The 25,192-nt window shown below is 37.5% G+C and overlaps 1 protein-coding gene across 1 annotated transcript in view; it reads left to right on the plus strand.

Annotated features, from left to right (window-relative positions):
- Window positions 1-3,186: 3,186 nt before the first annotated feature.
- Window positions 3,187-25,192, plus strand: part of LOC139744780 (unconventional myosin-Va-like) — a gene marked incomplete at its 3' end in the record, with an annotated part of 136,149 nt that continues 114,143 nt past the window's right edge. Inside the window, exon 1 of the mRNA XM_071655199.1 lies at window positions 3,187-3,415. Coding sequence (XP_071511300.1) covers window positions 3,389-3,415 — 27 coding nt within the window. The remainder of the gene's footprint in view (window positions 3,416-25,192) is intronic.

The raw sequence follows: 25,192 nt of genomic DNA on the forward strand, positions 1-25,192 counted from the left end.
TGTCACAATATTTTGTAGTGACATTTTGCCGCGTTCTCAATGATTCGTATCGGGCCATGAATAAGTAATCACTCATTACCCGGAACGGGTTTCAGATGCATCTTTGTTTCCATATTTTATATAATTGGGGGTGATTGATTATGATAATAATCACTTTTCACAAATTGCAGTATAGTTTCAACACACATTTAGGCTTTTCTTAATCTGTTAATTTGTGGTTAGGACCTGTTATTCGTCTTGTTTGTGCATTCAAATTTTGTTTGTTCCTACACGTTTTTAGGCCTTATTGCAGTATATATACAAAGATTTTTTTTTCGGAGGACGGAGGACCGAAGACGTGAATCATAATGACAGTATTTTTTTATTTATGTCTTTATTGATTTCTATAACAGTTACAAAACTAGAATAAATACGATCAGAAATCACATTATGATAATGAAACTGTATAAAAGGGGAAGCGAAAAAAAAACGAAAAAAAGGGATGCAATATTAAAAAAAGGGGGGGTCGGCACAAGTTACATTATGGTCCTTTAGGACAATATCATAAGTAATATAACCAACAAAGTCGTGACTAAAAAAAAAAACAGTTTTGAGATGACAATGTTTTTACAACATTCAAAACAGCCTACATAATTATATAGAGAATAATGTGCTGTAATAGCTGAGGTAATACAGGGTAGATAGTATTGATGGCCATAATCAAATGTTCTGGGCATTCCTATATAATATAAGAAATTATATCATATTATAATTCTAACTTCATGTTATAGATTATTATTCGTTTCTCCTGGTATCATCCATTGCAAAGTAGGCCGGTCACTTAGAAGTTTTTTGTGAGCAAATAAAACTATAAGAGTTATTTTATAGAGCGAAACCAAGCTAACTAAATGAGTGTATAGGTAACTATAATAGCAAAACAAAACGACGCAACTTAATCAGTCACAACAACCGCTATACAGGATACAGGAGCACCATTAAAAAGAAAGAAGTATTATATTAAGGGGGGGGGGGGTCAGTCGTTCCTGTGGCCAAGTTATTCCATATAAAGCAATGTAAACTCACCAAAAACAAAATAAACAAGATGGACATTTACTCGATAAAGTTGTCCTCTTATTTTGGACGGCCAAGCTCATGCAAACGATAACGAACAATCATGCGCCACCCAATAGAAATTACCCACATGTGATACCACAGACTTTGTGTCTCTCCTAGTTTTGAGCAATATACATATAAATCTTGTTATATATTACAACCTCTCCTTCTGCAATATAGATTATGCTATACCTTTGATTCTTAACTTTTGAAAAACTTCGAGATTTGATACAGCTTGACATCAGTCGGTTATTATTTCATGTGGCCTTCGAGTTTTTAATCCTAATGTTGGGAACATAATAGGCTTATAAAGGCTGACCTATAATCTCGGACGGTATAGAATTGCTATCCTAAATCGAGTATGTCGACGGGCAAACCCATTCAGTTAAGCTCTTTTATTTTTAAATCTCATTTCTTTTTGCCAGTGAATCACTCGAGCACAGCAGTGTGTACTCCTGTCATCCAGGGCAGTTTCTGATTCGCCGTTACATTTGGGACCTTCCCGCTTTAATTCGCAATTTCCCATCATTAGATATACCAACAAAAGTGAAAACGAGAAAAGTTTACTTAGCGAGAGACTAAATTCGGCTATAAGAAATGCATGCATGCAATGGATGTCATCTTCTCTGGTGCCGATTTAACAGGTGTAGACACTCGATCACTGGACAACTGGATGACTCTTACTTTCAAATATCGCAGGACAAATTGAGAAATCTCTGTTTGTCCTTGTGTATGTCTGCATGTCTCCCCCCTCTCTGTCATGTCTGTATCAGTATCTTTCCTAATTGTTGATGTAGAAGTTTCTGATATCTGAATACTTGTTGTCGATAAGGATCAAATGATGACACAGTTTGTCCAATTTGCGAAGAAAAAGCGTATAAAAGGTGTATATATCTCTAATTTGACACTATGTAGATCGTGTATGATTGCTTTGCTATTACTAGAATAAGTATATTGTTGAACAGAAAAAGAAATTCGTTATCATAATAGGTCGTGTTCACAGTTCTCTTCCTACTATAACTTCAATGTTATTTTTGATTGTTAATTTAAAAAAAAAAAAACACACACACACACACACACACACACACACACACACACACACACACACACACACACACACACACACACAAAGAAAATACAGAACGATCGTCTGGGTGAATTGACGTGACTATGAATCAGTTGTATCTATCTTCTCCACGAAGCTTGTTTTTATATTCCTGCAAGCATCATTTCGTGAAACTTTGATATTCCATAATTCTCACCATTTTTGTGTGATGTTGCTTGGACTTTTGCTGTTCGGTATGTCTTGTTTACTATATTGATTAGAATCCATTTGAATATGGCTCGTAAATCGAAAAAAAAATGTGATCTACATAATAAATGTAACATGAAATGAAAAAAAAATAACCTAAGATTGTTCAGTCTGAGAGCTACGATATCAATTTTTGTTTTCCATAGAACACTACCCTGCACTTATGCAAATGAAACTGTAAACATGGCTACAATTCTCATTTCAAAAAATATTTGTGCATAATTTATATGTACGGGTATGATATAATTTCTATATTTCTTTCGCTTGCGTAGCAACTATTTGAAAAATCAAATTATTGGATATCAACATGCCATTCATTTGATCATGGGTAATACCATCAAAATGAAAATATGCAACAGGCTGCTTGGGAAACAATCAAAATGATTAGATACAGGTATATACACGATCGTGGTGAATACAGGAATGACGCCACCACCCAATCGTGATGACATCGCCATACCCGTACGTACGGCCGCCGTGCTTTGAAATGGGCTAAAAACCAATCGGCTCGACCCACCGAAGATGAGATGACAGGTGTACCACATATTCTTCTCTCAAGGCAAATCATTTGGGATACCACCTCTGGTATCTCACATAAGATTACTTTAGCAAATTATCTGAGCAAGATAACTCATGAAAGTGTTGAAAACGATCACTTGTTTGAAAAATGATGATACTGGTCCAAATATAACATCAAATATGAGGTGCATTAACAACGAATCCCAACTCCTGTTACGCAACTGATTCCGATCAAGACTAGTTTATCGGTATGGTATCGAATGGCGGCGACGGATGATCACTCCTCTCACTGAACGTGGCGTCGTACATCCGTCAATCTTAGCTTCTTTCCCTTTCACATATTCGACAACACCTTTAATCATCGAGGAATACACAGTGGTCACACATTCTCTTGGATGTTACTGGGGACAATCATGGAATCGTAATCTTTAACTGGATAATAGTTCACTGCGAAACGTTCTGAGGATGACTACGAAGGAACTGTACTGCAAGGTAGGTACGCCCCCTGCCAACACGGCTAGTGGGGTCTAGAAGTATCGTCGAGCGAGTTGTGGGGAGTGCTAGCAATGGACAGTGAGAATGATGACTGAGCTGCGGTATGGCACCGGGAACGGGTCATTCATTGATTGGTATAGATCTGCACTACTGTTGTGTGATAGAGACCGTGTTACTGTATGTGTTGATTCTGGCTGTGCCTGCAATATTGTTGTGAATGTGTGTCATGATTGCTGGATTCATGATTTGCATGGACATTACAAATGACATACTAGTAGTCCCAGATAATAAAAGGTCCTGGCTTTAGCAGCTAAACTTTAAAGTTGAAGATTTTCTGAAAACTAATTGTCTAATGTATGAACATTTGTTATAAAACCCCGTCTGTCTCACATCAAGTAGTCTAGAGTTTTAATATAATTAGAATGCAAATGAGATAGCATTAACAATGTTATTTCATGACCAATAAGGTAAATTTACTCATATTATGCATGGCTTAAAGCTTTCCAAATTTCTGTAATATTTTGCTCAGATATCAGGTGCATATACATAAAATGAATTATGGTTTCCAACTTTCTTTGATAAAGTTGTTCTTGAAATGACCGAGATATCCAAAGAAGCGATCCTTAAATAAAATGCGGCTGGCCACAGTAACTTTTGCTACACGCATGTATGTAGATGTGCATAAATTTCCAGCTCTAAGTGTGTTTATAAAAGATGGTATCTGACAAATTGCCAACTGTTGCACTGTAGATTTCACATGAGAAAAAAATTGAAAATTAAATAACAAAACTATATAATACCAGTGTTGCACATTTTATCGTGATCACATTGAATTTATGAAAACTGGTGCTGGTATGTGTACAGTGTAGTTGTAGATCTTGCTTCTCTACCAGGTGAATGCTGTTACAATGTATTTCTTCCAGGTCAATCTGATGTCTTGTGTGTGTGTGTGTGTGTGTGTGTGTTTTGGTCAACATCTAAAAACAAATGTAATGTTATGCTGATTACAAAATATTGATTCGATATCCACACAGATATTACAGTAAATATCTCATTTCATTTTGTTTTTACTCGATATCAGAAAGCTTTTTCAAATGAGATTTTATATTCTCAATTTTGTTTTGAGCACCTTATGATCCTTTCTGTAGCACATGTCTACTTTAATATTGATGCCTCATTTGGCAGTAATATCCAAATCAGCATGACATATTAATAGACCTTTGTTGATTTGTTCCAAATTACAAATGCAGGATGTGTGAATTGACTGTAAATAATAGCTGGGATAGTGATTGTCATCTTCCTTGTCATTCTTAATTAAGGACACGAGAGAGGGAAAGAAAAAGAGATGGGGGGGGGGGGTAATTGAGAGGGTGGGAACTGTGAGAGTGTGCCGTCACAATATTCTCGGGGAGCGGACTGACGTACATTTGTAACTCCAAGGGCGGTTTTGGCCTGAGCCGGGGTTACAGCGCTATTTTCGTCCCACTTGGGTAAATACGACGGAAACAATTGCCTGTCAAGTGTCTAGTGGGAACTTCTTGTCGTGGGACACTACTGGCACCATGTGATTTGTTGTTGTTAACTCTTATAGAACCGGCATATCTCAAAGCGTCATTGCTATAATGTGCAACAGGTTTACCAGTAGTATTGACAGGGTTAGGTTAATAGGAGGATACCAAAGTATTACTCAGTTTGCCATTCCAACTGAATTTGTTGTATCCTACACAACAAGTTGATGAAAATCTATAATTGTTTGCCTGTAATATTAGTCATTGATGAGCTGTTATGAATAAGGAGAAGTGTTAAGATATTTGATCTGTAGAGTGCTATGCCTGTAGGTTTTTCCAGATTTTAATATTACTTCTATTGTTGTTACCATACTACTGAAACAAACAATAGCATGATACCCTAAATCTCATTATGGTGATTCACAAAATTGAAATGTTTTGTTATGTTGTGAAGTGATTAGTCAGCTGGGTATGGTGGAGCAGGGAGAGAATGTTTTTAAGCCAAAGGTCATGACCCTAGGATTGACCATGAGTCATACCAGCAGGTATACTAAGCTATGCAGGCAAGCATTCTTTGGCATGCAAGTATTCTATGGCATTCCTTCCTTATTTGCCTTGATGATAACATTAAGAATGTAGATGTCAAATTGAGGAAATTGTTGGGTGTTATGGGCTGTAGGGCTTTAATGGGCTGTAGGGATGGGGCAGTCCTGATAGACTGGTAATTGTTGTTATTTTTACATCTTGCGGAGGTGCATGTACATGTATACGGAGCATCAATGAATAGCCAAAGTAATTTGTGAAACATGTCAATGTTGAGAATGTGATTCTCATATGTTGTATGTCATACATTGATTTTTATGGCTATGTTGCATATTATTTCATTGAAAATTTTAAACAGGAACAAAAATAAACACAATCCTTTGAATTGAAACACAAATTTTGCTATCCCATGAAATTTGTGATGGCTCTTTACAAGTACCAGGTACATATATTGTACCTGGTACAGTGAATACATATGTATTCACTGTACATACGTTAACCTGACTACTAACTGCATCACATACTGTTGTATGACCTCCCAGCTCAAGACCCACAAAAAGTAGGCCGGAATGAATTTCCACTTTTCTTCATTGCTATAAAGAGTAAGTTCTAAGCTTTAAAATGTTGTATATAACTTGTTTAAATGGGACCATCCCAATCCATTTAAGAAGTGATTAAAATAAGAGAGAGTTACATTGTAGGGGGTGCAATTTCATAGAAAAAGTCTGAGAAAATAGGATTAAAAATATCGCGTCACTTAGGCATAGTGTGCAGAAGTAGCAATAAAAACATGTTCTATTTCACAGTGAAAAAAAAAAGAAATATGGTCCATAAAAACTGCTAATATCTCGATATTAGGTTTGTTTGAAGCCATCAAATTTCGACAGTTTAGGTAGTGAAAAAAATAATACTATCCCAGGTAAGAAATGAACTTGAAAATTTGAGCCACACAACAAGTGACACATTTTGATCCATTACAGAGAATCCTAATCTGTGACTTTTTGTGTGTTATGAGGTGGGCAGTCAAATAACTTTTGTGACTGGTGTTATAGTCATTTCAGCATTTTTCTTGTCAAGTATTTGTTGCATACCAGTAGAGTCTCTATGCCATAAGAGCTGGCACAGTAACTGTAAATGGTGTTTAAAGAAAAGGTCTTGTTTGCTCCTGTAAACAAGCAATTGGATGTGCTAATTCAAGCTCATCATGGCTCGATTTGACTGTGCATGGATCATATCACTGTCATGGATTGTTGATTGCCAGTTGTTTAGTTTGATACACGAATCGTCACACTCAAGGTATGCGTGCTTAAAACACACAATCTCTATTTTTTTGGGGTTTTTTTGAGGGGGGGGGGGTCAAATGTTGGAAGATGAAGGATAAGAGAGATACACTGTGTATAGATATAGAGAGAGGAAGGGACAAGGATTCCCTTATTATGGAAAATCTAATTCACATCTGCAGTTGGCTCAGCAAACCTGCAATGTGGTAGAAGTTTTAGGGAGACCCTTGTGGCTTCAGTCAATTCGTTGTAAATGGGAATGAAAGGGTCAGATTCTGGTTTACAGATTTCCTGATAGCCATATCTCGTTTGTAACTTATCTCTTGATTGGTTAGATTTTGCAGATCTGACAAAAGTTCTGAACCCAGTATACATAATGTTTTCATTTAATTATTCTATCAAAATAAGATTTCAAATCCAGTTGCCTAAAGATGCACATCACTATTGGAAATCTGGAAATGTTACAACTTTTATTCTATGTAATGGCAGATTATTGTTTGCAACTTGACTTATGGTTATCATTTGAAGATTGATTGTAAAATATGAGCTTTTGTGTTCTGTTCAAGTTTTTATCTGTTTTTACCTGTTTGGACAGGATAATACAACAGCCACTCTAAGGTACCCATAACTTTTGCATGTGTCAGGCATTGGCATTACTCATAAACCATGTCATTCACATATGTGATAAAATGAATTTAATGCCATGATGAAAAGCACTAGATACAGCATTTGTGGACATGAGGCTTTGAAAATATTGCCATACAAATGTTTTTAATTTCGTCAGTGTTTACAATTAGCATTAAATTTTCTTCTTAGGAGCCCAATCTTTATTTTGTTTTATCAAAGGACACCATAGGTATTATCAGAAAAACAGAAGATGATTTGTACATAGAATCATGATTAAAATTTAGAAACTGCCAGTTCATATCTTCTGCTACGTACAACATTAAGTGTGAGTTCTTCATCTCTCTGTGCTCTGAGGTTTAACAAAATACCCACGTTGCATACATTGTACATTGTACCTGTGCACTTGAGTTCAGGGAAGTGATTGAATGTTATACCTGAGTAGGTGAGGCTACCTAGTAGTGTGCATGGCATGTCTCGGGGCTCCTGTAGATTATAATCCTCCCTCCCATGATATGGGGGATGTTTTCAATTTGGCCCAGTATCCTTCTCAGCTGATGACAGATTGGCCAATGTCCCCAAGTTGCACCCTGTACCTCCCAGTTAATAGTTTGCCAGCCATTTTATTTTCATTTCCAAGGTACTACCTCAAGGAATTCAAACATGTAGCCCTTCCTACAGCTGTATGTTTTAGGCATGAGGTGCTATACTTGGCCTTTTGTAGATGACTTTATTAATAGCCATTATTGATCAAGATGGCAATAAATAACAGACAGATTCATGCCAGAAAGGGCTGAATTGTAATGGTTCAGTCACAAATACCGTTAAGAACTGCTACGAATGCTGTACGAACCATTTTTAGACAATTTTGTAAGATCTTCTTAAGAAGGCCGTAAGTCCATAGCTTGGTCGATGGTCTTGTCCAAGATTTTTTTTAAAACTTTGTACGAAACCCTCTTTTCGTAAGGTGGCCGTACGAACTTTAGAATTCGTACGAGCAGTGACATTCGTACGAAAGCATCGTTCCTACGAACATTTGTGACTGTAGCTTTAGATACCTCAAACTTGTGCAATGCTACATTCTATGGATACCAGTAGGCACATACAGGACATTGCATCATATATCAAGGTAAAGCTCAAGAATGGATACCCCTACAGTGTACACTGTATGAATTTCCAGTGGATAATTTCAAGCTTAACCTGCTTGTTACAGTGAGTTAGTGGAATCCCCTCATGCATTGAGCAAGGAAATGTAATAGTCCAAATTGAGTCTCTTAGGACCATCCTCAAAAGATTCCATCGATATCACATGCAGAACAGCTGCTGAGGGTAATGGAAAGACTTAGCATCTTCTGTCTGTCCCTGCGAAGCTGAAAGTTCAATGGTATGTTGAAACTACATTTAGCCTACCCCCTGGTACTTATTACTCTCACTCATCAGTGGACTTTGCTTATCCTCCCTCCAAGTGGTTAAGATGTAGATTGGGATTCTCCAGTAATGCGGGCAGGAAGCTCCCAGAATGAGGTTGACGTTATTGATTAAAGTAACGCTTCCCCTCCAAATCATGCATGTGGTCGGTCTGGCATTTAAGGACAGGGGGATGGGGGCGGGAAAGATGATGGAATTGGTTTAATAGCAGAGTATAGACATATAGTGCAGAAATAAAATGTGTACTTGCATAATTACTGAAAATAGCAGATCTGTGGATCATGTGAATTGTGGAGCATTCTGCCATGTGTCCTGCTGAATGTTTCACTGTTTCAGAAATTTGCAAGACTGGCCCTCACATAAATTTCCACATTTTATTAACCATTACATACAATGTAGTGCCTTCAGGTTAGTGAAAAACACTAGTATGTCATTATCTGCAATGACTGTAGGCCTATTTATATTACTTCCCAGTTGCTGATACCTTTTTGATTGTCAAAACAAAGCTCTCTGAAGAACAATCAGTACTAAAGTAAGTGGAAAAGAGAATGCTACTGTTGAAGCAAACTTTCATAATTTATTATGAATCAGCAGAAAGGAGTCTTTTTCATAATTATAGTCGTGTTGATCATATTTTTGTTGCTTAATATGAGTCAATACCTACACATGTTTTCCTTCCTCATAAAAAGAATAAAATCAATGCATGTGGTAATTGGGAAGTATAGGCCTCCATTGCCATGCCTGTGTGGTTGCATCTCTTTTTCAATAGCCACTGACAGAACTTTTGAACTAGAATGAGTTACAATCGAGGATAAATCCTCTGACCACTTCAGTACAAAAGAAAAAGCAGACATTTCCTAATTGCATGCATGACCTTTGGTCTGTAACTAGAAAAGATATCCTGCCATTAGTACACACATGGAGTAAACACCCAGTGACATTTATTGCGTGTGGATGAAATATTGATTTATCCTCCAAAACACCTGCCATTTTTTAGCCCTATATTGTAGTTAAGTACAAGTTTATTTTCTCACATATCCAGATTCATTAAAGAAAGGTAAATTACTAAAAAAAACTGTTGCACTTAGAGAGACCAAGGCAGTCTCACAGATACCAGTACTTTCTTGGAGAGACACAAAACATTTTATGTATGACTTGTAAATTATTTTGTGACCTCAATCTGTTGTGAATATGATTTATGGTACATCACAATGATGATTCTGTCTTTACACTGTCTACATGTAGCTACAGGCAAAATTGAGATGAAATTTTGTGTTTCAAAATACTTGTAAAGTGCTTTTATGATTTAAAAGAGAAAGTATATGACCTTTGTATATTGAAGTGATTGAAATGGGAATGTTATGCTGTTCAATATAATCAAGAAATATGGCATAACTGATGTGAAAATAACAGATTGCCTTGAGTAATCTCATACAATGTAGTGTATTTACAGTACTCTGTAAACACTACTATTGTGAGAACCTTTATGTTGGACACAAGAAGGTAGAAATATATGGTAACTTTTCCTGAATTTCTACAGAAATACATTTGTGTACCCAATGTCCAATATCTTGGAGGTTTATTTTGTTTAAAGGGTGTGTACAGTTCTGGTTGAGGTGAGGATATAGCTTTTAGTGTTTTGCGAGATATACAGAAACCACTCTGTGAGATGTCAAAGAGCATGCAATTCTAGGGGGTATCAAAAGTTTATATGATGAAAATCGGTTTTGAAATGGCTGAGATATCCAAAAACAAGGTGAAACAAAGAGATCCTAATAAAAATCGTGGCCTGTTGCCTTCTATTATTATCACTTTTTTGAATATCTCAGCCATTTGACAACCAATTTTCATCAAATAAACGTCGAATCCTTCTTAAAATTACATGCTCTTTCATATTTCATAAGAGGTTTCTTATTATCTCACTTAGGAATGTTATTAACCTGAATCCCCACCTCAACTAGTACTGTACAGTCCCTTTAAGTGCTCTCCTTTGGATAGTTTTATGTTCACTGTTTTATGTTCACGATGACAATAGTCCTGTTGGAGAAAATTGATATTTCATTTTACCCCTTTATACTGCGCAGGACTTGAGCTCGCTTCTGAAGCGAGCTTACTTTAGCTTGGGCTAAAATCACACTTATATTTTTCTGTCTTATACTTCGAAAGTATACATGATTTTAAAGAAAGAGTACATAGAAGAGTAGATTAAAGATGTGTGATCTATATTAATCATGCATTGCAAATACATGATTATACTATCCTAGCACAGCTATTGACCAAGAAAGAATTGCTGTCAAGTATATTTCATATTGATGTGCTATTGAAAAGGGATCAAAGTTACTGCACACACACACAAAAAAAAAATGAGCATGAATTGTATAGTATGAACAGGTGTGTCATTTGACTTCTGATTTACCGTGTTACAAACTCTGGAGCTGGTTTTGTCCACTGCTCACTTTGTATGACTCTAGTTTCACTTCCTCATGGTATTACTACATGTATTTAGTATCTGGACTTGGGGCTACGTGAGGGATCATCTACACTTAATGATTTATTACAAGTGGATGTTGACTTTTGGATTATAGAATACATTAGGAGTGGTTCTTCTCATGTCAAGTACAAAATGTAGCCATGTATGCAAAGAAAGTGTGTCAGCTCTGTTGAAAAAGAAACGTTGCAAAGAAACAATGCATACAAACAAGTGCTATGTGTATAGGATATGACATATGTAGGCCTAGTGCATTTTATGTGCTTACAGTCTGGTGTTTGCAGCGGTGCGGCCTGTAGTGTTCAGACGCTTTTGTGAGATGTGCGTGGAATTGCAAATCACATGTTTACCTGCTGTTTGTGTTTGTCACCATAGAGTGAACATCCATTGTAAAATGCATGATTATGCTATTTGATGCACTTTACTCCTTGACGATTCAAAACAACAAAGAAAAGTCTTCAAGGGTAAAGGTGTGGAAAGACCTTAAAAACCCTACAGTTATGAATCACATGCATTGTGTGAATGTTATTGAGTGTGGGAAGTGGTACAGAGAGAAGCCAAAATCAGTTATGCAGAATGAAACCAGAATGTTGATTTGTAGTAGACTTTTTCAAAGGGAGTGGTACAAATCATGCAAATCCTTGTGTAGATGAGTTCTATAAGATCGTCAAAGGTTGTAAATGATGCAATAGTCTGCAAAGTATTTCTTGTACTTTATTGTTATTTGTAGCTTATGATATTGTAAAGATCACAAGATATTGATTACAGTATATACATGTAACATCACTGTATCTGTGATAACTGTACTACAGTGTATATAAATTTAGATGCTTTCTTGCTTACATGCTTGACTGGGCTTACCAGACCCACAGCAATGGCCAAAAAAAAATAAAAAAATAAAAAAATGGCCTGTCCTGACAGAGCTACAAATGAATGTGTAGGAGATGCCATCTTTTGGGGTCAATCCACGTCAAATCATCCAGTGCTTGTCACCCGACCCCCTCCGATTTTCTTTAAAATCGCACCAAATGTTCCCCAAAGTGTCTGATGGAAGATCCCAAAATATTTTGCCCCAAGGTCAATTGGTTGCTAAGATACAGCCTCACATAGCAACCGATGCGCATTCCAAAATATTAGTTAAAAGAAAATTATGCGTTTTTGATTGATTGTGGTAGCATGGATATTTATGCAAAAGTGTTCATTATCTGGAAATTGAGAGAACTTTATAGTCTTTGCAAGAAAAAGTGACTGTGACGCGAAATTGGCTTTTCGTTAACGTGCACGAGGTCACCGAAAATGGTGTTAAATGTTAATTTCGAAAATTTTAATGCATATTTAGAGGCTAATATCTTCCACATTTCATCACCTTAGGTTCTAAAATATCATGCTGTTGAAGGCTTTGACTTGCTCAGTAATTTTGAAAAAAAATTAGCGGATTCGTGCTCACCGATTTTACGGAGAGCGCCCTCAAAGTTGACAAAAATGAAAAATGTGCCAAATTCAAGGTCACGGATCACCCTTCGTCCCACCTAGGAATGGCATCAATTTTTTTGTATTGATAGACATTTACCTATATTATCTTGGGTTACCAAAGAAATTCTGCTACCGAAATGTTCAATGATAAATTTACCCCACTGAAAATGGACATAAACGGCCAAATTCCCATGTAATATCACATATTGGGTTTAGAGGACATTACAAATGTCCATGCTTTCAAGCTGAAAAGCCCTAGCCCTGTGATATTTGCTGTAGGGGTAGTCTGTTATACATATTTTAATAATATATACCACAAAACACTTTTATTACATAATAATGACCTTGAAATTTAATCCAAAATTTGATAAAAACAATAAGTCGCTCTATTTTCCTCATTGCACTGCATGTAATATATGTTTTTGAAAGACTTTTCACAGAGAAGTATTTCAAGAATTATGAAAGCTGACAGCCTACCATATTAAGGTTCTAAACTATTTGTGCTCTTCTTTCAGATTTAGTGTCAATTTGATCATGAATGTTATACCCTTGACCTTGAAGTGTTTCTAAAAATAGCTGTAAATTTGTTAACTACAAATTACACACCCATGACAGGTGTTTTATGGCATGATATACTTGTGATTCTTTCACAAACACAAAAGCTTTTTATAGTGTAAATGTTATATACTGGAATCAATCTATACGTGCTTGCAAGATTATGTTACAATTAATTACTTTGTTTTGACAATGACCCACAATTTCAATCACAAAAGGGGACAGTAATTTGTGATTTTGTGTGCATTTCCTATGGAAAACAGTGCTTTGTGGTGAAATTCATAAAAACTTGACCATTTTTACTATTTATCACTTTGATTAATTCTATTCAAATTATGGTAGAAAAAGTGGGCTGTGACAATTTCCAATAAAAAAACCCCACAAATGCTGTAGAAAATAAAAAAACAAAGAAATACATAACAAATATTCCAATAACAAGAAAATACATAAGAATGGAAATTATTTTGGAAGTTGTCATAAGTTACAGAACAAATCCCCCCATAAAGAAGACTCTCAGTGCTTTTAATGTGCGTTTCACAGGCTAGAATAAGACTCTTATGTGTTGGGTGCAATGTCCATAATATCAACTATTACTTAAATACAGGTCTTTATGGGCAGGAATAGGCATTTCTCCTGATTTTGAAGGTCATAAATTCAGGGTCATTGTCAGAACAAAGTAATTGATTGTAACATATCTTGCAAGAACCTATAGATTTATTCCAGTATATACATGTAACATTTACACTGTAAAAACTTTGCGTTTGTGAAAGAATCACTAGTATGTTATGCCATAAAACACCTGTTATGTGTGTAATTTGTAATTTCAACAAATTTACAGCTATTTTTAGAAGCACTTCAAGGTCAAGGGTATAACATTCATGATCAAATTGACACTAAATCTGAAAGAAGAGCACGAATAGTTTAGAACCTTAATATGGTAGGCTGTCAGCTTTCATAATTCTTGAAATATTGCTCTGTGAAAAGTCTTTCGAAACACATTATTACATGCAGTGCAATGAGGAAAATGGAGCGACTTATTGTTTTTATCAAATCTTGGATTAAATTTCAAGGTCATTATTATGTAATAAAAGTGTTTTGTGGTATATATTATTAAAATATGTATAACAGACTACCCCTACAGCAAATATCACAGGGCTAGGGCTTTTTATCTTGAAAGCATGGACATTTGTAATGTCCTCTAAACCCAATATATGATATTACATGGGAATTTGGCCGTTTACGACTATTTTCAGTGGGGTAAATTTACCATTGAACATTTCGGTAGCAAAATTTCTTTGGTAACCCAAGATAATATAGGTAGATGTCTATCAATACAAAAAAATTGATGCCATTCCTAGGTGGGACGAAGGGTGATCCGTGACCTTGAATTTGGCACATTTTTCATTTTTGTCAACTTTGAGGGCGCTCTCCGTAAAAACGGTGAGCACGAATCTGCTAATTTTTTTTCAAAATTACTGAGCAAGTCAAAGCCTTGAACAGCATAATATTTTAGAACCTAAGGTGATGAAATGTGGAAGATATTAGCCTCTAAATATGCATTAAAATTTTCGAAATTAACATTTAACACCATTTTCGGTGACCTCGTGCACGTTAACGAAAAGTCAAATTCGCGTCACAGTCACTTTTTCTTGCAAAGACTATAAAGTTCTCTCAATTTCCAGATAATGAACACTTTTGCATAAATATCCATGCTACCACAATCAATCAAAAATGCATAATTTTCTTTTAACTAATATTTTGGAATGCGCATCGGTTGCTATGTGAGGCTGTATCTTAGCAACCAATTGACCTTGGGGCAAAATATTTTGGAATTTTCCGTCAGACACTTTGGGGAACATTTGGTGCGATTTTAAAGAAAATCGGAGGGGGTCGGGTGACAACTTTTCTGAAAATTGGATGATTTGACATGGATTGACCCTTTGGCATATAATGCTCATGACATGTTTCCAGCAACACTCACTGTGCAGTTGATATGATTCATACTCATTAAATAAATACAGCATTAGCAGGATGAAGTTTCTTATGTGAAGAGGTCTTTGCTGGAGATGCATTTTATGTGAAGAGGTCCTTTCCCTGGCTACAGTCCGCCATCTGCCTTGATTCATGAGATGGATAGATGTGTGTGTTCTCAACATCCTGCTAAGCCCTCTTGACTCTGCCATGGATAGAGAGTGCTTTAAGTGATATAGTATATGGCCCTGGTTGTGTCTGGCTCAAGTGACAGAAGATGAGTCAACACTGGAGCTGTCTTTTTCTGAACCAACTTCACCTGAAAAAAATAAAAAAGAAAAGAAAAGAAGAAAAGGATTCCTAAATATGTGCAATGAGAATGCTTCATTCCCGTGAGAATTCCAGCAAAGCCATGAAGGTGTAAAGTCTTGCTTGGGCAGATGACTATTCTACTTCAAGCAGACTTTGTAATGATTTCAAGTGTGAACAGGGTCAGATAGTATTTCTCTTTTCTATAGTAATTATGATACATTTTATGTATCCCAGTCAATCAAGGGCTCATAGTTCTTAATAGTAATTGTCGATGGCATATATGCATACTATATTGGCATCTCCTATTTGCTGACTGTTTGTGGGAAAATTTCTTTCTTTCTATAATCTGTTTCACCAGTGTTAGGTAGTTACATGTTAATATAGGGTAGGTATTCTCATATAGTGAAAAAGATGCTTGTTTTACAAGGTGGACACCATGAGAGGTTCTAATGCAAGAGAAGTTGTAACATGGCGATGCTCTCCCTTCCTCTTCTCTCATCAATGAGCATGTTTCTACTGAGCGACGAAAATTCGAGGTGATGCCAGCCGATGTGTGGTGATACCGGCCGATGCCGGCCGATACCGGCCGATGCGTGGTGACACCTCGAATTTTTCCTCAGTAGAAACAGATCTGGTAGTGGCCGATGCCGGCTGATGCGAGGTGCTCCGTCGTCCATCTATTGAGGTGGTCGATGCGTGGTGACGCGAAGGACGATTCTCAGTAGAAACACACCGGGTAGCGAAATTCGTGGTGTATCGGACGTCTAGAATTTCTCCCCGCGCTTTTCAATAGGTTCATCGCACACATGTGTACAAAATACGTGTGTACACACAGCGACCGTGTTCGCATCATGCTTTGTTGGTACCAACTCGCTTGTGTATGTGTTATAGGCCCTATACGTTACGTTACATGTGGCATTCATCGCCTATTGTTCGCGTGATTAACAGCCTAACTTATTGCATTACTAAGCCTCATCTCTTACTTGATTTTACACCGCGTTATTTCATTTTATATTGTCTCGAATCGCGAGAGTACCACATTAGTATGTTGCAGCCTTGAGAAAATCTCAACTGGACTCTCGATCTCCAAAGATTTCTCATTAGTCAGTGGCAGGATACCAGTATGTTAGTTCGGGGTATATTGGATGGGAAGATGAAGAGAAATGGCTAATCAAAAAATAGCCGACGCAGCTGTAGCAAAGCAGGCAGGGTTCGGATCGTATTAACAGGCAGTGCGCGCGTGACCCAAATCTGTGACTTAAAAATACCTGACTTCCGGAATCGCCGCATTTGCACGTCACCTTTGCATCACCTCGTATTTTATCGCTCAGTAGAAACAGCTCGAGTGGTCATAAAATACGAGGTGCTGCGTTGGACAAAATTCGTGGCGATGCCAGGGATGTGAGGTGCTCTCAGTAGAAACACGCTCTCTGACATTGCAAGACAGTCAGTCCAATAACTTTGAATTTGACCAAGGATTTGATAAAGGGAGAAAGATAGTGACTATCAAGTCAGTCCATCTCCTGGAGCACCTAAAACACCCCTATTGAGGATTATCAACACTGCCAAACGATATCCTGTAGTGCCTATGGGTATGCTAATCATTTACACTTACACTCAATCAAGGCACCAACCTCCCACACTGATGGATTATGTCTGCTGGTCAATAATTTCTATAAAGAAAGAAAGAAAAAAAAGATTTGTCCCTCTAAGGCTTTCAAACAAAATGTGGAAAATGCTATAAATCTCTAGTAGGTTTTTGCAGGGATACTACCATTAAAGTCTTCAGCAGCTTTTATTCAGGGATGGAAAAAGTATGAAGTAGATCAAGACTTCAGGCATTTTTTTTCCTCCTCATCTTAAATATAAAGTAACAGTATAAATAAATCTGTTTTATCTGTATCTTTGCTAGGATTTCTTTTGTTTCATGTGATTAACTGTACTCTCTCTCAAGCCTGTTCCCTCCTCCCACACAGAAACAAAGCCACACAGTATAGAAGATACTGTCCTACGAATAGCCAACCATTTCCGTTGATTTGATCAAGTATTTGGGAACCGGCCCCCCATTTGGGGTAGGACATCATCTGTGGCATTTGCAGAAGCTCTGGCAAACAGGGTCAGCACTTAACAGAGTGTTGAGAATCCTTTTTTGCATTCGGTGAAGCTAGGATAGTCAATAAGCCAGAGAGATTGTTGTGAGAACCTGTCCAACAATACATATAATAGGAAGACAGGCTCTGCAGTATTTTCCTGCATAGAGATCTTATCATAGTGTGCTCCATAGCATGATTTTATATGAAACACCCATTTACTGTGTGTGTACAGTTTTATGTGATTGTATTTCGTATTGCAAACAGATGTCAGTATGTTTTTCTTGATCTGTTGAAGTGCTGATGTACGCAGTGGTCAGCTTTTTAGGGATCTGAGCTAGATGCCTCCCAAAAAAGGGAAAATAGTTCTAAGGCAGATTTGCGTCATGGGCTCAGCAAAGATTTAAATCTTGTTTACCGTGACAGACTTCACAAGCTTCGCACCCAATATGCTGCAATAGTAATAGACTGCAATTCAGTCCCAAACCAGCCAGGCTGGGGATGTCCATTCAGGAAAGATGCATAGTATAGCTGGTGGCTTTTGATACAGTCAGGTGTTCCATGCTAGGGAGATAATTCATCATGAATCATTGATAATCCATAAGGTTTCAATATTTTATCTGAGTAATCCACTTGCCTGCAGTCAGACCAAATAACAAACGATAAATTTCTCTGACAGATTGTATACTGCAATACTGCATATCTAAGGTTCATCTTAAAAACTTGCCTCTCTTCTTATACATGTTAGTCATTTTAATGATGACAGTACTTCCATATTTTTGTCTTATAGTGTTTTATTTGTTAGAGAATTGATGCTAGCTCTAATGAGACATATAAATGTGAAGCAAAATATTCAGTCGAGTAAGCCAGTTGTCTCCATGAAGTTACAATGTACTATATAGTCAATTTTATGGTGCCAAAATTGGTGTTTTCCAGCATTTCCATGGAATGTACATGTAGGTTAAAAAGATCAAAAGTCACCAGTCATATTTTCTGGACAATATTGCTCAAAGGCTTTTATGCAGCTAGGTAAATTTCTCTACAAAGGGATTTCAAGATATCAAAGGATGCATGCAGTGAAGGCAGCTGCAGGGTAGGCCTACATGCTTTGTCTCAACATGCACACTCCTCATCTTTCTTTCTTTTCTTTTTTTTTTCTCTGGGCAGCACCGGTACACATAATTACAATTAATTGTTCTACACCGCAGTGGAAGGTGTGTGAGAGATGGGTGTAGTTGATCTTCCCTGACTCAATTTCTCACCAGACAAAAGAGGACACGATTAGCGAACAGGTGCGGGATGAACCCAGGCGAGTGGACCGATTGAACGCCCCCTGCTTTTTTTGTTTTTGTTTTTGTCTTAAAACATTGGCACGTTCGTCAGTTGGGATTGTTTCTGTTCCATATGGCGTGTGGCTCATGTGTGAGAAATGTGGTTGCATTCTAATGGGCACATCGCTCACCGGAGCTCCAAGGGGGGGGGGGGGGGGGGGGGGGGGGAAGATGGGATTATGGTTTCAGACGGAATTCATATTCACCCTGATTTATGTTTGCCAATGTTTCCTCGCATAGTATTGAATCCTCTGAAGTGATGATCAGGGATCTCCTTTCTGCAGACTGCTATCACACCCTTATTCAATCTTTCCATGTCCTAACTGGGACAGAATTTTGCCTGATTTCCCTCTTTTGTATGTGTTTAATTGGTGATAAACAATGTGATATTATTTTTGTTCTCTCTCATGACTTCAATAAATTCAGTTCATTTCATGTTTATTTCATAAGTGAAAGCAAAGTAACAAGAAAAATAACATAAGAATACATATGTCACATGTGTAGCAAAACCAAATTGCCTGCATTATTTTCACTTTTATGTAGAAAACACACAGACATAAACAAAACACATATAATGATTCAAAAATAAAACACATACATAAAGTGAATGAATAAAAAAATTGATAATTATTCTGAAAATGCAATATTTGTATTCAAAGAAACTCTTTGAAGCATTTCTTTAGTCTATGAAAATTACAGCACTTGCAAATCTGTTATGGTCACACAATTTGTATTTAGGTTGCCAGTGGCAACTGGGCTACCAGTAATAAATATCCTGATTTGTTTTTGTTTTTGCTTTTTTTAGGGGGGGGGGGGGGGCTGGGTTAGAAACTGTTTGAGAGGAAGATGGCAGGTAGTGTACAACCTATCTTGCCCACTACATGGTGTGTTGAAAATGAACATTGGCTATATGAGTGATAGCAATTTGGTCAGGAAAAGTGTTGGTTGTAGTGATAGCTAATAAATAAAACACAGCGATAAATATTTTGCTTCATTTCTATATCGGTTGCCGTCTCCAATAGCAATGGAAAGCAATCAAAGTTAGGTGTTTGCTGTTGTAGGGGCTTCTTTTTTCTTGTTCTTCATTGACCTTCATTGTCCTCAGGGCTGCATGTCAGAAAAAGTAGAATAGATATATTTGAGTATGTTGTAGATCATTGTTCTGTGCAAAGGATAAGTGAGTTTTGATGAGACTTGTTGACTTTTCACAACAAAAGCAAGCACACAAACACACACGGTAAAACCCTGCAAACATAAGTTTGTAATTTGATGGTCTCCTTTAAAATCATTGTTTGACAGACAAAATGAAATGCAGAGATACTAGTACCACAAGGTCTGAAAAGTGAAAGTAACTTGACAGATGTCTGTTTTACAGGAGTGGCAGCATGAGATTCATGGTCTGAAACCGCAGTTTCTATATTTCCTCCACATGAAGTTTGTCACCATGGCAACAGAACTTGTTTGTACAGTGAATCAGAGTGTGGAATGTTGGCATACCAAATAGAGAAAATGATCATATGACATTGTGGAGAGAAAAAAAAAAAGAAGCAACTCTCAGCAATAATTTGTTGCTTGAAGTGAGTGGGATGAACACTGCTGTTTGCACTCCCAGGAGTGGACGAGGTTCAAAGACCAGTTGGTTTAAGCCCAATGGACTGATACCACTGGAGACAAGTATAGATGAGGCCTCCCACACATTTGAATTCCTGTTTTGGCATTAAATAATGAGGTGATGATGAGGCGGAATCTACTGTGGCAAATGCTGTGTACTCACTCTGTAAGAAGGGAAGAATGTGGAAGTGTGGTGTCACCCAAAAACTAAACACAACATCTGGCCTATATATGGCCCCACCCTCGAAACAAGTTGTCTGCAGATGCAGGCCGTTATTTCATGTGTGCATATAGACCCTCGTGCCTACAATTGTACGTGTGCGTTGTTTTGCAATGTCAGTTTACCTTTTAGCATGACCTTTGGAACTTCAGACGAGGTACGATTGTATGTACAGCTATACTTCATACAGTACTACTTCTGGTGATAAGAATTTACAGGGGGTATCCCTATGCCCTAATGATACAGAGACTTCAAGCTACATTTGTATATTTACTCATGCTGGTGATTTTGTCAATTTAAAACCACACACATGAGTGCATTGTCACTTTACTTTTTTTTCTGGGATAGATAAAGGCACGGTTCAGGCCTGTAGCAGTCTGTGGCCATAAGATACAATGAAGTCTGCAACTCACTGGAGCGTGCCACCACTACACTTCTTTGAGACCGGTTACTTATGCAACTCTTTCTCCCTATAAACCATCAAAGTGGTGTGATATTGGAAGGCATTATAAGAGTTTTCTTACCATGGCTAGCTTTTCAGTGTGACCTGGAGCCACCATGTCTGTCCTGTAACAAACAAGGCAACATATTATACATCATTTACCTGTAAACTCTGTATTGGTCTCAGTATATAACTGTCTTGCTTGCTTCTCTTCAATTACTACATACAGAAAGACACAATTGTGGTCTATCTTGGAAATTTATGATATATATATGATATGATATATACCGCTTAAATTGTGTGTCTGGCAGAATGATACAAGACTTTTCCCCTTCTTTCTTTTTTTTTTTTTTTTGGGGGGGGGAGGGGGTGTTCCTTTGTTAAATAGCTAGACATGTAATCCTGAACAAAGGTGCAGTCTTATCAGCTAAAAAACTTGGGAAATTGCACAGATGAGGGCTAATTAGAAAATAAGCTTGATACCCACATTATAGTACTATATAATGCTACCCATTGTGCTAGTCATTAGGGTTTTTGAGATGATGGTCCTGAGTAGATTAACACGTTGCATACCACTTATGAAGTTGTCTATCTATTAGAATTAGGACAAGCAATGCCAGGGAGAAATGAAGCACTGAATGCACAATCAGAAACAAAGAAAACTTCTGGTATGTGTGACTGCATGAAGATATCACATTTACATGCCAGCTTTGTGTCATAGATACATTGTTCCCATTAAAGTGTGTATGGATGGCGAAATAATTGATGGTTTGTTCTGCGATGCTACTCTGTGATGAAGGGAAGGGGGAATTTTCCCAGAGTGCATCAATATGTGGTACATTGGAAGCCATTAGATATCACTGTGCCTTCTTCACTGCTGTGAGGAAATTTTACCTCTATAGGCTCATCAAGCATTATCTTGTCATGAGGGCTGCTTGAAGATGTAAAAGCTCAGTGAATGAGTGGGAAATTCCAGCAAAATTTCCATTACTTGCATCTCAAATTCTTCCAGGGCAATTTGATGGGAGAAATGATCAGCCCATTTTCTTGTCCCCGAGGCAGCTGTTTGTGATGATGATGATGATGATGATGATGATGATGATGATGATGATGATAATGATAATGATAATATAACATTTTTAAAGTGCTAAATATCATTTCTGAGCACTAGGAAAGTGAAAACAAAGAGAAAGAACAAGGGAAGTGGCCAAGCTTACCCATAATGCAGTATAACTGCATTTTGCCAGTGGAATGGAAAAAAAAAAAATCCATGGGGATGTATTTGGATTCTTGATGCAATTCTTTTATCCACAATCCAAGAATGGGTTTATACAAACACAGGGGGCAGTCACCGTCTATCATACATTGGTTGGACAAGTGTCTGATCCTGTCCGCACAATGGAAGGCATGACCAGCAGTGGAAGAAGCCAGATATGGGTAGTGTGTACAAACATAGTTTGCTTATAATACAGTGAGAAAAACAGACCTTTCCTAGGGAAATGCAGATGAATCTGGACAAGATTTCTCTCTATATGGGGAAGCTGATGAGTCAGACCAAGGAGGCGAGCTCGCCTAGTACCTCCTTGGTCAGACTAGATTGTAGTGTGAAATATGCAATTTATGTGGTACATGTCAAAACAGAGAACATAAGAATTGGTGCTTACTTATTTTTTTTGTATGTTTACATGTGGATGTATTTGTAGCAAACAAATTGATTGCAAACAAACCTTTTCTACCGGAGTGCAGCCCAACTGATATCACACACAGTAGGTTCTACAGAGTTTAGAATATTCTGGATATGACGAGGATTATGATTTCATACCTGTTATAGTATTGTGATGTCCAGATGGTAATGGCAAACATTAGTCCACAGGGTGGGGCCTGGGTGATGGTGATACCACCAGTATTGACACACCCTGGATTGTGCTCAATAGACAACGTCATAACAACCCTCGACCCACTTGTTACACAACCCCCTCCATTAGACATGACTCATCATCATGTTATGGCCCACAGGGAAGGTTTACTGTGTGAAACCAAGCTGCATTATCCGTGTAATATTGGCAGATGGGTCTTCAAAAGCAGCATGTATTGAACTAATGTGTTTATCCTGAAAGATGACATGCTGGGGATACAGATTACACACAGACATCATTAGTAATGGTTGAGTTGGTGAGGCTGATTACAGCAACACTTGTCACAGCGTACCAAGCCAAGCAAATGGCTCCTTTCAAATACAGTTGCTTCTTTAGTACAACATTCGTACTTGCACTCCTTGTATGTAAAGTGTATATATACTCGGGGGGGGGGGGGGGGGGGGGGGGGAATATAAGCGGGTTGACCCGTAAAGTGATTGTATTCACATATGGTGGGAGTGTGTTAAAATATGTTGTTTTTTTGTTGTTGTTGTTTTTTTTCCTGGCTCACATCATCCGTGTGTTACCCTTTTGTGCTGTTTAATATCCAACATTGGCATGATACAAGTGTAGTTCAGCTTCCTTCATGATCAGTCAGTGGAGGTTGGCATTAATAAGTATACGACACCAATGTGCTGAAGGGTTTAAATTTAAACCCCCCCCCCCCCCAAAAAAAAAAAAAAAAAAAAAAAAAAAGAAAAAAAAAAAAGAAAAAAGAATGGGATCACTGCATGATGGTCCACACATAGGTCTACATACCAATGATTCCGGGAATCAAGGATATTGCTTCTTTTGAGAACTCCAAAACCACACATATATTTCCCTGTGTAGTGAATTAATATGTGCATGATAAAGCATCTTAGTATGCAGAATGGAAACAACAATAGTGGGTCATGAGAGTGACATAGTACACTGCTATAAACATTGTCGTGCAGATATGTCAAGTATGCAGATAAAGATTAAAGGAAATGATGAAATCTAGGGAAACACACCAACCACAGATGGCCCGGCCTCATGTTGCATATAAAATGAGATACATTATGTTGTTTTATGTAAGCATTACCAATTTATATGACTGTTGAAAAAACAGTATTGATCTTTGAACACATTCATTACCATTTATTATCTTGTTGCCTCACTCCCTTTCTCAAAGTATCTATGCTTGAAGGAAACCCTGGCACTCAAATCCCTTTGTGAAACAGACTAAGGAAGACAAAGTACTAGTATGAGATTGACTGTGCACTCTGTAATAGTTTTCATGCATGTTGCACTTGTTATTTTGTCTGCTCTTGTCAGTGTTTGTGGCAAGGTGAATTCAATCCCCTGTACACTCTATAACTGACACACACGCACACACACACACATCCACACACACACACACACACACACACACACACACACACACACACACACACATGCAACACATACACAGCAGAATGTGCTTATGCCTCTTTTTACTGATTACCATGAACTTTGTAGAGCTGCACCTTTTTTTTTTGGGGGGGGGGGGAAGAGAAAACAAGAGATCCAATGAACTGTACTTGCTAAATTTTGTAAATAAAATCCATGTACACATAGTGCCTGGTCTTTAAAGAGAGGGACATTCAATAGACTTGAAAATAGAGTTTCATTCCGCACTCGGTGAAGCATACTTCCTTTCTCTACACAAGCTTGTACACAGAGCTAGTACATGTTGTTGTACAATCTTGGGTCCAGCAATAGCCTGCATAAATACCATGTGCATTTCATTGACGTCAGTGCACTTAATGAGGTCATGATCTAAATATAGCCATAGATCTGTCATGTCAGGTCACATCAGTATGTATGGATGTGATTTCCGACAGCGATGAAGAGAAGCGCTTCAAAGATTAATGGTGACGGATAATGTTCTTGAGATTATAAAAGTGAAATAAAGATGGAAATATGCCAACAAAAAAAAAGATGGTAGAAGAGTATTCATATGCATTGAGAGAGTGTGTAAA

The sequence above is a fragment of the Diadema antillarum genome, unplaced genomic scaffold (assembly GCF_040938485.1).
Source record: "Diadema antillarum isolate AM-2024a unplaced genomic scaffold, OU_Dant_1.0 seq00001210_RagTag, whole genome shotgun sequence".
Taxonomy (NCBI): Eukaryota; Metazoa; Echinodermata; class Echinoidea; order Diadematoida; family Diadematidae; genus Diadema; species Diadema antillarum.